The sequence below is a fragment of the Anastrepha obliqua genome, chromosome 4, assembly GCF_027943255.1.
Source record: "Anastrepha obliqua isolate idAnaObli1 chromosome 4, idAnaObli1_1.0, whole genome shotgun sequence".
NCBI lineage: Eukaryota > Metazoa > Arthropoda > Insecta > Diptera > Tephritidae > Anastrepha > Anastrepha obliqua.
In genome coordinates, this window is record NC_072895.1 from 12,502,619 (window position 1) to 12,517,064 (window position 14,446).

The 14,446-nt window shown below is 40.7% G+C and overlaps 2 protein-coding genes across 2 annotated transcripts; one reads left to right on the plus strand and one right to left on the minus strand.

Moving 5' to 3' along the window:
• Positions 1–767: 767 nt before the first annotated feature.
• On the plus strand, positions 768–2,014 carry LOC129246502 (odorant receptor 59a-like). The gene is made up of 2 exons (XM_054885372.1): positions 768–1,534; positions 1,597–2,014. The coding sequence occupies exons 1-2, from the start codon at positions 768–770 to the stop codon at positions 2,012–2,014; spliced, it is 1,185 nt and encodes a 394-aa protein (XP_054741347.1).
• A 10,467-nt stretch (positions 2,015–12,481) lies between these two features.
• LOC129245739 (uncharacterized) lies at positions 12,482–13,440 on the minus strand. Its single transcript, XM_054884086.1, has one exon. The coding sequence runs from the start codon at positions 13,414–13,416 to the stop codon at positions 13,150–13,152; it is 267 nt and encodes an 88-aa protein (XP_054740061.1). The 5' UTR covers positions 13,417–13,440; the 3' UTR covers positions 12,482–13,149.
• Positions 13,441–14,446: the final 1,006 nt, after the last annotated feature.

The following is a 14,446-nucleotide window of genomic DNA, read 5'->3' on the forward strand; positions in this document are numbered from 1 at the left end:
GGTAGATGATTTTTTATGAGAAGCTTTTTCATGCTGGTACTGTGCTTTGCTAAGCCTCCTTTGGACACTTAATCCATCCATAGGAAGGTGGGCTCATTGGAAACAAGTTCCGTCAGTCCCAACTTTTTTATAATGAGGTCTGAAATGTTATCGATCGCGTCGGGACTATACAATTATTGTCCCTGTCGTAACTATTTGGGAAATGCTAGCTCTTTGCTAGTTGCGAGTTGTTGCTCGTAAGCAGACTATTTTGAAAATGAATTGTTTTTTCTACAAATTTTGCATTTCCTCCACTTTTACTCAAAATTTCTAGAGCTAGCAACCCAGTGTCTTGCTAAGGGAGACGATTTGTCAAGAGAGGAGGAGAAAGTTGCTTACTAAGCAAATCTTTTATAACTGAATTATGATCAAATTCATTGTTCCTCCCAAAACGTTTCAACTCTCAAACCGTGACAATACGCGTAAATAAGCGTATTTTAGGGCCACGCTGTGCTATTATTGGCAAATAGAGTAATTATAATTGAATATAACTGTAAGAGTATTGTAGAATACTTGCAGACACTTAAATTATACCATTAGGCATACAATTAAAAGGAAAACTTTTAAGCAATTAAGTGCGTGGCTGCGTAAATGTAAATGTGTCCGAGTATATGCAGAGAATTTTCTAATAAATACCGTAAGCTATGCGAGCAATCAACATTTAACACATTCAATTGGCTGGTGTGAAAGCGTCAACATCCCCAGGCATACGACATACGACAAGAAGCATGAAGCCGAATCAATACCAACAACACCAGCAAGCGCCCCCCCTACGCAGCCGCGAACTCTTCAAATTGCACTGGCTTTTGTGGCAATGGTTAGGCGTCAATAGCACTGGAATCACAAGGCAACAGCTCTATTACATTTATAGTTCACTACTGAATATCAGCATAACATTTTGGTTCCCCATATCCATTTGGCTTGGTTTACTCGAACAGCCGTCGGTTAATGATTTTATACGCATTATCGCCATCGGTGCAGGCTGTAGCAATTGCGCGTTGAAATTTCTTGTGTATGCCATGAAACAGCAGAAAATTCGTGAAATTGAGAGACTTTTAGAGGAACTCGACGCCAAGGCATTAAAATCTTGCGATCAGCTGTACTTAAGCAAGATTTTTCAGCGCGCCAATACTGTACTAACTGCTTTCAAGTTTATCTGCACTGCACTTTGGGCTTTTTGCGGTCTCTCTATTTTGCTGACAGTTTTCGTGGCGCAGGAACGTTTCCTTTTCCAACTCGCTTGGTTTCCCTTTGATTGGCGCCATTCGGCGTTACTCTACGCGTTGGCGAATTTCTACCAGTTTATGGGTGTATGGATTTTGGTGCTTCAGAATTTCACAGATGACACCTATGCAGCGATGGTGTTGTGCTTGTTGGGCGGCCATGTAAAATTGCTGGGTATGCGCACCGTCCGAATTGGTTATGATCGAAGCGATGCACTCATAAACGACTTGATGCTGAGGCAATGTATTGCCGATCACAATACAATATACAGGTACGCGTGTTTCAATGTATTTATTTTTGTATTTGTATTTGTCTAATTTTTGTTTTCTTCAGCTTGATTGAGAAAATCCAAGATACCATATCACTACCTGCATTCTTCCAGTTTGCCGTTACACTTTTCAATGTTTGCATGGTTTTGGCTGCGTTGCTCTTCTATGTTGACTCCGCCGTTGGACGGCTCTTCTATGCTACGTATCTGTTCGCTCAGCAGCTGCAGATTTTTCCAGTTTGTTATTACGGCAGCATTGTGGAAGCGTATTTGAGTGAATTGCATTGCGATATTTACTCTTGTAGTTGGCCAGATCAGAGTCGTGTCTTTAAGCAGCACGTGATTTTGTTTGTGGAGCGTTCTTTGAAGAAGACAACAGTTTTGGCTTTCGGTATGATTCCCATACACTTGGACACGTTCTTTCGCACGCTGAAGGCGACATATTCGCTGTTTGCGGTTATCATAAAAATAAATGAGGCCTGAAGTTACCGGAACGATGCAGCAGCATACCACGTACATGTGTGGGAATGTTTATGTTCTAACAACCACAACTACAACAGCACAGAAGAAATGTTTTCTAATATAATTCTTTTTTCTAAACCGCACACTTCAGAAAGTGTTTAAAAATAGCGCACATAAGGCAAGTTCTCTACTCGAAACGTTATATTTCAACCAACTCTCTTTATTATAGTGTTGGCTGTATCATTATTTTTTTGAGCCCTGTTTGTATTTTTATTATTTTTAAATCTATAGCAAAATAAAAGTATGGCACCATCGTCAACGTGTCTGTATACCGCCATTTCATATTAACTGTAACAAAAAGTGGTGATTTCTGGCAAAATATTTTGTAGAAAAAATGATGAAGATAATCAAAATGAAACACTGTCTGACGTACAACAATTCCTTTGAACGATATCCCATTTGTGCAACTCAGATCAAAAAATGTTGACTTGTATAAGGTACTCAACCACTTTACAGCTGATCAATTCGCCATTACCACTGAAGCCGTTGATGCCAAAAAAAAAATCTCCACCAAGTTGAATAGAAATCTCCCCCGCAATACAACAGATGCGTAATGGCAAAGCGGCCGGCATAGGTAAATGGTGTACCTGCTGAGATGTAGAAAAGCGATAGCGCGTTTTTGCAATGTAAAGACATTTGTAAGGGAGCAAGAAACCTTACCGCAAGAATGGAAAGAGGGAATGGAATCAGGGTAGGTAGGTAAGTGAAATGGTTGAAGTACCACTCTGGCACTCCCCAAGTAGCACTAAAACGCCATTTTGCTACTATTATGAGACCTTCAACGGGCAGATGACTACAGCTAGCCAGACCTTTAACAACTTGTAAGATGCTTATAGCCAAACACACTTTCAGAGTTGCCAATAGGCTATGGACTCAGTCCCTGACCTATGCAACTAGTAGAATGACGTGACCGGAATGGAACCAGGCTGTTGAAACTGAACAGAAAGAACATGAGAAATCTTTTCGGGGTCCTAACAGGGCATTGTCTGATTGGCAGGCATGTCAGTAGACTGGGAGCACCCTAAAACGACTATTGCAAAAGCTGTAACGACATTGAAGAAGAAGAGACTATAGAACACTTTGTATACGGCTACATGGCTCTGGATAGAAGAAGTTTCAACATTTGAGGAAAAAGTTCCCTGAATAACTTGGCAGAAGTAGCCAATATAAAAATAACAAGCCTTGTTAGATATATTATAGCCACAGGTTGGTTCAAGAGGACAATGTAGAGTGAGAAGAGGGGACAGCCCCGGTGGTATCACAATGGGCCTACAGCAAGCCTAGGTGTGTCAACCGTCAACCACTAGACCTACCTACCTACCTACAGCCAGCCAGATCTGTTGATATAATGGAGTCGATTGATGGGATTTAGTTTGGCGCACTGCCCCAGGCTGTCGATGAAAGGAGCACCCGGTGACCTTAATGGTCTAGCCATCAAACCCACATTTACAAAGAAAGTGCTCAACAGTATCCTCCTCTGAAAGGTCCCACAGCTTCTGCAATGGGGGTTAAATGGTAATCCTAGTTTTTCGCGTGTGTGCCGATCGACCAATGATCGGCTACGAGTTTGGAAGTTGAATGACATGGCGTGCCCAAGACTTTCTGCGTTCTGTGTCTATTGTATTGCGGCCAAAGTGTTTTCGAAATAGCGCTTGAAAAAATGGATCTCCATCTTTTCTGCGCTTTCCTGAGAAATAATTTGTGCAGTGCCCCTTTAACAACAGTCGAGGGGATGCCGATGTCTGAGTAAGAGATATCTGAATCCAATTCAGTCCCCTTCCTGGCAAGGTCATCAGCAATTTTATTTTGTTCTATGCTCCTATGTCTTACAACCCAGATCAGAGAAATGTTAACTGCACACCCAAGAGATTTGATCTCCTCCTTACTAGAGTTTATTAGTTTCGTTCTGCACCACGGCGTCGTCAGAACCTTGATCACGGCTTGACTATCGCAGAAAATGTTAATATCTCCCTCGCTCCCATGTTCCCTAAGCAATTTGCATGCCTGCAGGATCACAAAGACTTCTGCCTGAAAAACACTAGCAGTATTCGGCAGTTTAAAGGAGATAGATAAATTGGCAGATTTAGGGAGAACCCCTACTCCTACTCCTGATCCTGTCTTGGAACCGTCAGTGAAGACAGAAGTGCAAGCTTCGGTGCAGATTTTCACCTCGATCCAATCCTGCCTAATTGTTAGTCTGTCCCGACAAAAACAAAAAAAAAATCCTGCCTATTTGGAAAGATTGCTCCAGCACGATCCTCAAACTCCAGTTTGCGCATAGAGAGATGTAATCAGGGACTGCAACAACTTTTTTTGAAGTGTCATATATATTGGCGAGAGGTCGGAGTTAGATCTTAACTCGCTTTCTAGAATTGTTATGTAGTGTGAAATTTGCTTTACCATAAAGAAATCAATTATATCTGGAAACTTATTAAAGTCTGATGGCCAGTAGGTAGGACTGTCTGTTGAAAATACTTCCCATCCGCATTGTTGTGCAGCTTTCCATAATTCCCGACCTTTAGTTGTTGTTATTCGTGATCCCCAGTTCACAAGTTTCGCGTCGAAATCGCCGCCAATATCTTCCCTTGTGTTTGTTGAATAGCTTAGAGTAGTCTGTGGATTTTTAGTTGTGACTTGGAAGGCTATATAGAGCTGTTGCTGTCAGATCATGACTACTAAATTTAATTCCAACTGATGTGGCTTGAAACTCTGGTGGGCTAACTTTCTCTTCTTAATGTTGTTCAATTGTTTTTTGTTTTAAGGGATGATTTGAGTAATACGAGTAAACATTAAACCCTTTAAAGTCAACAACCATTGGCTAGTTAACATAAATGAGTTTCAGGTATCAAACCAACATAAATTTTCTTTTCTACAAGAGCTCGAGCTCATATTTGAGTTTAATGGTGGTATTAGCGTTCCAGGCCATTATCTTTATTTTATTTATTTTTTTTTTTTTTCGTTGTGTTTTAAGACATTTGTTATCCGCTAAATTTTTTCAATGCGGTTAAGTAGACATTGTGACGCTCTTGGTTCTTTCGCTACTTTTGGTAACGTTGATGCTCGACGTATTAATGAAGTTGACTGTTCACCAGTTTATTCTCTGTCTTTGACAATGTTTTTACAACTACTTGGCGACTTGGCACCACCTACAGATAGCTGAATGGTTGCGTCCACAATGGCAGCATTTTGTTTGAACTTTATCTGCTATTTTAAAAAAAGGAAAAGATAGGCTACGTACCACCTAGAGATGATCAATGGAACCTAAAATAAACTGTCTTGGTCATACGTGGAATCAACTCGGTTACATAGCTCAAAATCATATCCGTTGAGGAAGATACGTAGTTGACGCCCTATGCTCTAATAGAGGTTAAAGGAAATACATACGAGGGGAGAACCCGTGTTAGAAATTATTATATTTATATTATATTTTTATTTTTCAACATACCCCCTTTTAGAAATATACATTTCTCCCAACGCTCCGCCCAATTTTTAACCCCTCTAAAAAATAGAATTTGTCGAACTCTCAAAAAAACGGCTCTATCTTGAAGATGACTTCCTCATTTGAACTATATTTTTCCCCCGCGAGACATTTCTTCATGTTAGGGAACAAGAAAAAGTCGCAGGGAGTCAGATCGGGTGAATACGGGGGGTTCGGCAACAATTCCTAACGCAATTCATGCAGTTTGGCGGCGACAACTCCGAATAAATGCATTGGTGGATTATCGTGGTGACATAGCACTTTCTTTTTCGCCAAATGCAGGCGTTTCTCCTTAAATTTTTTCTGAAAGTGGACCAATAGCTCCCTGTAGTATTGTCCTCTTTCTAAAAAATCCACGAGTCGCCATGACTTTTCCAGCCGATGGTACTGTCTTCGACTTCTTTGGAGCGGATTCACTGCGAGAAATCCGTTATTTTGATTGTTACTTAGTTTCTGGTGTGTAATTATGAATCCAGGTGACAACTCAAACACTGCTTCGAAGTTAACAGCCGCATCCGCTTGTTGTTGCTTGTGAGCAATCGCGACACCCATCGGGCCGACAATTTTTTCATCGCCAACTTATCATGTAAAATATTAATTACCATTCCGGTCTACGCACCTAAAGCCTCTGTTACTCCGCACATTTTCGTTCGTCGATCAGCGAGTATCATGTAGTGGAATTTTGAATGATTTCCTCGGTAACCACGTCTGTCGGGCGTCCTGGTCGCTCCTGATCAATAACGGATGCTCGCCCTCGTTGAACCAATATCTAACTGTGATCATTGATGGCGAAGCGTCCTCATACCAAGCATCCTAATTTGCTTTTATCTCTTCCCATTTTTTCCCATCCAAAAACAATACCGAACGATACTCTTTTTCCATCACTAAAAAAATCTTTTACTGTTTAGTGTTGTTTATTCCATTCAGTTGTGAGTTACAGGGTGTTAAATTCAACGAAGAGAAAATTCGGTACATTTTACTGCTTTTCTTTGATAAAGGCGAAAATGCAAGCCAGTCCGCTGAAATTGTGAATGGTGTTTATGGTGTCATGCAATTTTGGTTTCGTCGATTCCGTTCAGGCAGCTTTGATGTTAAAGAAAATGTCGAAAATGTCGATAAAATCACAGATATAATCGAAGTTGACCGGGAGGACAAAACAGTTTTAAGTCATTTGCGCAAAAATAATGAATTTATTTTTAACATTAATTTTACAAAAATCTTCATTCTTGGGGGTACATATTTCCAAATCAATTCTGCCAAATGTTTTTGCCGAACTCTTAAAACATAAATAATACATAAATTGTCTAGTTTCCGAGGAAAAGTCGCAAAGTTTTTTTTGTTAAGCACCCAAATGCACGAGAATGTACGTGAATACAAAATATCGCTGAAGCAGTGAGTAGAAATGCGCACAGAAATTCTTCTACTGCAGTTATTGCCAGCAAAAGGCGTAGCAATTTCACTCGTTAACAGCTTCTTTCATCGTCCTAATAAAACCAATAAGAACCGAAGAGCAGCGAAAATCAAAATCGAATAGCTTCTCATAGAAATAAGATTTGTTAGCGAAACAGCAGCAGCAACAGAGCAAAGCAAGCAAATACATATATGAATGTACACAAAGTGCGCATAAGAGCACTTGGAAAATGGAAAACCCGCGTGAAATGGAAACTTGAGGATTACCCTTTCAAGCTCAAGCTTTCACCATTTCATTCTTGTGTATTCCTCAATTCACCTTACTTTATAGCGCTTTATTTATATCTTCATTCAAAGTCATCATTGCCCTGACTGGCATCGCCATAATCGTTCAGCATTATTGCGTGTGTTTTGTTTTCACGATTGTTTGTGTTGCCTTCTCAATGCACGTAAATACGTTGATTGCGTACTTTAAAGCTGTTATAAGCGTTGAAGTGGCAATGTGGGTTAGTACAAGTATTGTTTGTTTTTGCCATCAATGCCACCAGGATGCCACCAGTTAGGTTAGTTTTTCTATCTCTTGATGTTCCCTTTATTGTTGAGCTATACAGTTGAGATGCGCCAAGAATAAAAGTGATGAGCAGAATGAAAGGGAAAGTGATCTCTTTTTGGAATAAAAAAGTTTAAATATCATTCGTTAATCAAAGGAATAGAGCCGGAAATAATTCTTCTATAAATGATTTAAAATTTATAAAGAAAACTTACAGAGCTTAAGAAAACTTATCTGTTGAGTTAGAGACACCAATTTTATTCTGAAAATGTTGATCAAAAAGTTCATTGCTTTGGTTTTATAGCTTTAAAATAGTGACGCACGTAGCGGCGGAACATCAATAAAGTGAAAGAAAAGTTGATGAATAACCGCAAATTAAGCATCAGAGAGCTGGCAGAGGGCTTGAACATTGCTTATGGGTCCGTTGAGGACATTATAATAAATAATTTCGGTTTGCGCCCTACTGCTGTAAAGTTGGTCCAAAAGAGTCTGAATGCAAAATGCAAAAAAAGAACCGCTAAAGCCATTATTTCCAAGGGACGAGAGAGAGACGAGGGCGCTAAAGACCATGACGTCGAAGTGCAAACCTCCAATTTAACTAAATCTAACGCTGAGACGAGTCGTGAGTTTATGAGTAAAACAGACAATTCAGACATCAGGCGAGTGAGTGAAGAGCTCCGAATGAACCAAGACAAAAAACCCACGTCTTTTTCTGTCAAAAAATAAAGCAAGGCTCGCGGGTTTTATAGACTAAACGCTATTCTACATCACGAATTTTTACCAGAAAGCCAGATAGTTAATAAGAACTATTATTTGGGTATTCTGAGACGTTTGCGTGAAGTAATTTGCCAAAAAAGAAAGCATTTGTGGGGGAAGCAATCGTGTTCTTTGCACCATGATAACTTACCTTTGCACAGTGTCATCATTATTCGTGAATTTTTGAGCATGAGCAAAACGACTATCTCCCAACAGCCATCAAATTCACCTGATATGTCTCCTTGCGTTTTTTCTCCGTTTAATCGAAGTAAAAAAACATTGCGGAGAACCCGTTTTAACAGCAGAAAGAAAGTAATGTTGTTTTTTTTTGCGAAGGTTTAAAATGCCGAGTGCATCATCAAAGCTTCCGTCGCAGCAATGGCCCGGAGACTAAAAAACTTCCTTCGTTTGGAACCGGCGTCTGCCGTGGAACCGCACTACTTCAGAGTGGCGTCCCATCTTCCTCATTACAAGATCTATGCCTGTGTGCCTGCCTCTAGGTCCCGCTTTTTATAATTTTTTCCGCGAACCCAAAGGAAGTAGTAGAAAAATGGAAGACAGCTCTGTTGGCTATACCGAAAATAGAGTTCTAGAAGTATTTCGAGAGCTGGATCAGACGCTGGCATAAATGCGTTGCAGTTGATGGGGAGTACTTTTAAGGCGATAGTATCACTTTTGAGGGATAAACTTGTGTTTATTTGTTAAAGGTGGTATTCTGGAAAATCGTACTTCGGCTTAAGCTCGGGATAAATCTTCACTATTTAGAAATACTTTTTTATGGAAAACCTCTCCCCGTTAACAGATTTCTGACCAAATGTATCCCCGTAGGTGGATAATTTCATGCTATTTTGAGAGATGAAGAAAATTTTAGTTCCATTGCCCGACTATGACGAGCTCTTGAAATAGCTCGCATAGCTCTCGGCTTAAGAATAACTAAGCTGCGGGTGCGGATGGCTTGCCGTCGGCCTGGCTCTTCAAGGCCGGAGGTGATGAGCTAACGAAAAGCATACAAATACTTATAGGCGAAATACAGTCGTATAAAAGCATGTCCAGCGAAAGACATCTCACCATTTTCAGTCCAATCCACAAAAAAGGTGACCCCTGCGCCAACTTCTATCGGGTAAACTTTCTCAGTATCGCACACAAGGTTCTATTAAGTGTGCTTTGTGAAAAGCTGAAATCCCTCGTCAACAAACTGATTAGACCTTATCAGTGTGGTTTCAGGTCTGGTAAATCTACCACGGACCAGATTTTCACCTTCTGCCAAATCGTGGCAAAGGCCCAAGAGAAGCAGATCGACACCCACCACCTTTTCGTCGATTACAAAGCTGTTTTCGACAGGAGGATAATGGATCACCTGTATGTTGCCATGTCTGCATTTGAAATTCCCGGAAAGCTCATCCGACTTTGCAGGATGACGAAGCGGAGTTTTAGACAAGGCAATCCCTTATCATGCGACTTTTACAATTTGATGATTCTAGAAAATTATTCGCATCAGCAACAGCGACATATCCGGACTATAGTCTATAAAAATGCCATGTTGCTCGCTTACGCTGATGATATCGACATTGTTAGCATTAGTCAGCGGGCAGTTAGTGCAACTTTCGCCAGTCTTGAATAAGAATCCCATCGAGTGGGTCTTGCGATAAACGAGGGCAAGACAAAGTACCTGGTGTCAACAACCAAAAATTCTATGCGTATTGGACAGCAGGCTGCGATTGACAATTACGAGGTCGACGTAGTGAAGGTCTTTGTCGACCTAGGATACCAACAACAACGTCAGCCAAGATATCCAACGAAGAATAACTGGTGCTACTTTGGGCTAAGTAGGCAATTGAAAATCAGAGCCCTCTATCGATGCACGAAAAAAAGCTCTATCAATCACTTATCCTCCCAGTTTTACTGATTGGCACTGAGTTCTGGACATTGACGAACACCGATGGACGGTTATTATGAGCTTTCGAGAGAAAAATGCATGGCGAGATCTTTGGCCTCATTTGCGCGAATGATGCATATCGAATACGATGGAACCAGGACGGCATCGACTGGACTGGCTAGGCCACGTTGAGCGAATGCACAATAACGCTCGGGCAAAGAGTTTTCTTCTTTTTGAAATGTACTGGTGGAACTCGCAAAAAAGGACGTCCTCATCTACGCTGGAAAGACAAAGTCGACGACGACCTAACCGCCCTTGGTGTTTCTAATTGGCGTCAACGCGCGCCATGCAGAAGCCATTGGTAGCGGCCAATACCGATCATCGGTTGCAGTTGCCAGCTAAGTAAGTAAGTAAGACCAACAAATTAGTTTGCTCCTATTTTGTTGGGCCAAATTAAAATCGGTTTTCCGGCGGAGCCGGTCGTAACATCTAGCAAAAAATAAAAACATATTAGCAGATTTTGAATATTTTACTTGCCATGGAGTTTGTTGGTCTAGAAGCTTCGGCTGCGATTGATAAAACTCATTTCATAAATTGCAAGTCCTTCGTCAAGTCGGTGCAATTAGAGATTCGAAGAAAATTTGCAATACATAGAACTCACCTTTTAATATCTGCCGAGCTAATATATTGGGAATAAGTTTCCCTCATTTCTTAGCCAAAGTTACGAATTATTTAAACAATTTAATAATACTCGATTTATGTGAAGTATGTGCCAGTAGAAGCTACAACTTTACTCCATCTTTCAGGCACCATACTGATTCCTCTGACGAAAAATTCGAGTTCTTTTGACTTGATCCAATCATTGAGTCAGTTCGCGATGCTCTCGTAAGCAGTGAACCGTTCTCCAATAAGGGCTGACTGCATTGAGCGGAACATATGGTAATCCGAAGGTACAATGTCTGAGGAATACGGCAGGTGGGGCAAGATTTCCCAATTCAGTCCCTCTAAAAATTTCTGGACCGATTTAGCAACGTGTGACCTGGTGTTGTCATGCAACAAAATCTGTTTGTTATGTCTACCGTCCCTTTCCGGCCTTTGCCGCTTTTCTTTGAGAGCTCGCATTAGCTGTAGTCGGTAACGATCGCCAGTGTTAGTGGTACATTGAGGCCTGTCCCATTGGATGGCTTGTACCATTGGTAGTACATACGCAATTGTATCATCGGACGGTTTTCTGAGAATGCTGGTAACGGTTTTCTGAGCAAAAGAGAGAGAAATAGTTGACATCTAACGCAGGCATAGTCGGCAGCTCTCACTGAGCGATATGCAATTACGGTTACAGCAGTGCCGTCCGATGAAACAATCTTGGAGTTACAGAGCCGTCAGATGCCGAGGACAACAAATTCGGTCGCTGGCGGGAACGTTATAACGAGTTCATGCTAGATGACACCCTTCTGATCCCACCAGATACACAACATAACCTTTAATGCGTGAATATTTTTTTACGCTGTCGATGGACCTGGTTCACCTGGCAGGCTCCAACATTTTCGACGCTTAGTGTTATCATAGTAGATCCATTTTTCATCGCCAGTGACGATGCAATGCAGAAAACCTTTTCTTTTCTGCCGTTCAAGAAGCATCTCGCACGTAACCAAACGTCTCTCGATATCCCATTTCCTTCAATTGATGTGGCAGCCAGCAGCTTTCTGGACCATTTTCTGCGCTTGCAAGCATTTACCGACGGTTGATCTATCAACATCCAACTCTTTAGACATATCATGAAGGGCTCGACATACATCTTCATCCAATAATTGTTGTGGTTGAGTATCTTCGAATTTTTTCACTGCCACTTCGTTCGTTCGATGTTTAGCACTCACGTCAAAATTGTCACTTTGGAAGCGTCGAAACCACTCTTTACCAGTTGTATTTGATGGAGCGCGATTACCGTAAATATTTATCCATATACGACACGTTTCAGCTGCACTTTTCTTTAAAAGGTAATAATGAAGCATGACTTCTTCAGCAAATGCTGTTTTTTCGGGACGAACGTAGGAGTTTTTGACGTCAGATAAAAAAGGTTCTTTACGCTTCAAACGAATGTCAACAACTGCGATCGAGACCTCACATAGACACCTTCAAAACACCAGTATATTACTGAAACGAACACAAAAAGAGTATCAGCAGCGACACCCCTTTTACGAGGGCACAAACTTATTCCCATACAATTCGCAATAAATATGTCACTTTCCCCTAACACAACACATACCACTCACTTCTCTTCAGAGCAAAATCTTGAAGACAAGAGTATCAAGAAGCAAGCAAATATTTATTAATCCCTATATAACATCTCCATATTATTTGTGTAACAGGAAACCCGCCAAATCCCAAAAGGATTTTCCCAAGAAAATCATCGAACAAAAAAAAACACACACACAGAAAATTGAAGAATATTAGAGGACGAAGTTATGCGTGGAAAGCCAGCTAAATAGAAAGCCTCAAAGCATTGTTGTTGTTGCAGCTATTATTGCCTTTATATTATATTTACGAATATATATTTCTTGACCTATTAACCCTTATTCTGATAAATATTTAAGCATAAAATATGATTGAATCAGGAAACCTAAACACATTGAGCTTTCGAATGAAAGAATCCATAGACAAGTTTTGTTGATGCAAACGCACATTGGTGTTATTTTTCAACCTTTTCATTGATGCTGCTTTGTTTTTGCTGGCTTTGTTTTGCTAGGATTATTTTCCATAACTACGATCAATGTCGCAGACAATTTTTCGCGCAATTTTTTAATATTTTCACTTGTTGAGAAGTGCTTACATTTTGTTTTGCACCCCATTGATGTTTACTTGTGGCTGTCTTCGGTTGTTTTTATTTTTTCTGTTTCTGTTTCTCTTGTTATTATTATTGTTGCTGCTGTTGTTGCTGCTGCTGTTATGTAGCAATTGTTCTACCATTTACCGATTGACGATTGAGAATTGAATCCCACAAGGGGTTTCATTTCATGCTGTTGGCCTATTTACTTGTAATGGTGCAGCGTGGAATAAGCTGGCAGCTGATAGGAGGGCAAAATCGAATGTGAGATTGCATGCGAAGTTATAATTGGAGCGTGTTGAGTGATGATTGGAGCATGAACGATGGGAGCATGCAATACGGGTGCTGGGTGAATCAGAGTTGGTGCCACTAGGTGGGTGGTGGAGTGCGTGAGCAATGGAGCATGATAGCCTAGACCCAGTGCGAGACCGCGCTTCTCCTTCACCGAAGACTCTTCAACGGGTGCGGCCATGGCAAAGCTGATGCCAATGAGTACAATGAGCTGCAGATAGAAGAAAAGTTTCGTTTATTAATTTTTTTAAGCAAAATATTGATATAAATAACGCGAATAAAGGTATAAATAATGTTTTTTTTTTTTTTTTCAAGCAAAAAAAAAGGTGATTAAATCTGGAAAGCAGAGAATGTTGTGTTTCTGTTAATCACTAACATTACAGCGCACTTTATCTTGCCGATAAACACAAAAAAGCTTGTTAACTCTCGTACTGATATTTTTAAAGGACTAACTAAACTTGTCCTTTAAAAGTTGTGTGCTTTAAATTGTCCTTTAAAAGTTGTAACCCAGTTTAAAAGGAGTTACAGAGAAGTGAAATTTTGCAGGGCGTGTAAATACAAACATGTGGTTTTGGTCACCGCCATTTAGTTTTTTCCTGTAGTTAAAGCGTACTTTATAGTAAAACTTAAAAAATGACACCCTTTGTTGCATGTTTGTCCGCTTTTCTCCTCCTCCTCAATCAGATGCAGCCGCTCTTGGAGTTTTCGAGAGAAGTATCATACTTCGCAAGATTTTTGGTCCTGCTCGCGTAGATGACGGTTACCTCATTCGAATGAACCACGAGCTTTTTGAGCTTTACGGAGATATTGACATAGTCAAACGGGTCACCACCAGCAGCGACTAAGGTCGCTGGGTCATGTCATTCATATGGAGGGAACTACAGAAGAAACTCAAGAAGGTGTTTGAGATGGTCATTGGCGGTCGACGGCGAAGAAGACGTCCACGTGTTCGGTGGATGGACCAAATTCAAGATTACCTGGCTTCTCTTGGTTTGAGAAACTTTAGAAATATATGCGGAAAACAGAGACTCTTCGCGCGACATTATTCGGCAGTCTGTTGTTGGGTTGTTACGGCCAATTCAGTTAGTAAGTATTGAGTTTATATATGAATGGAGGGCCTACAGTTTTATGCCAGCTCCGAACGGCAAATGGTTTTGTATGAGCAGTTTTTTCAGGGCAGAAATACACTCAGAAGTTTGCCAATGTCTGCC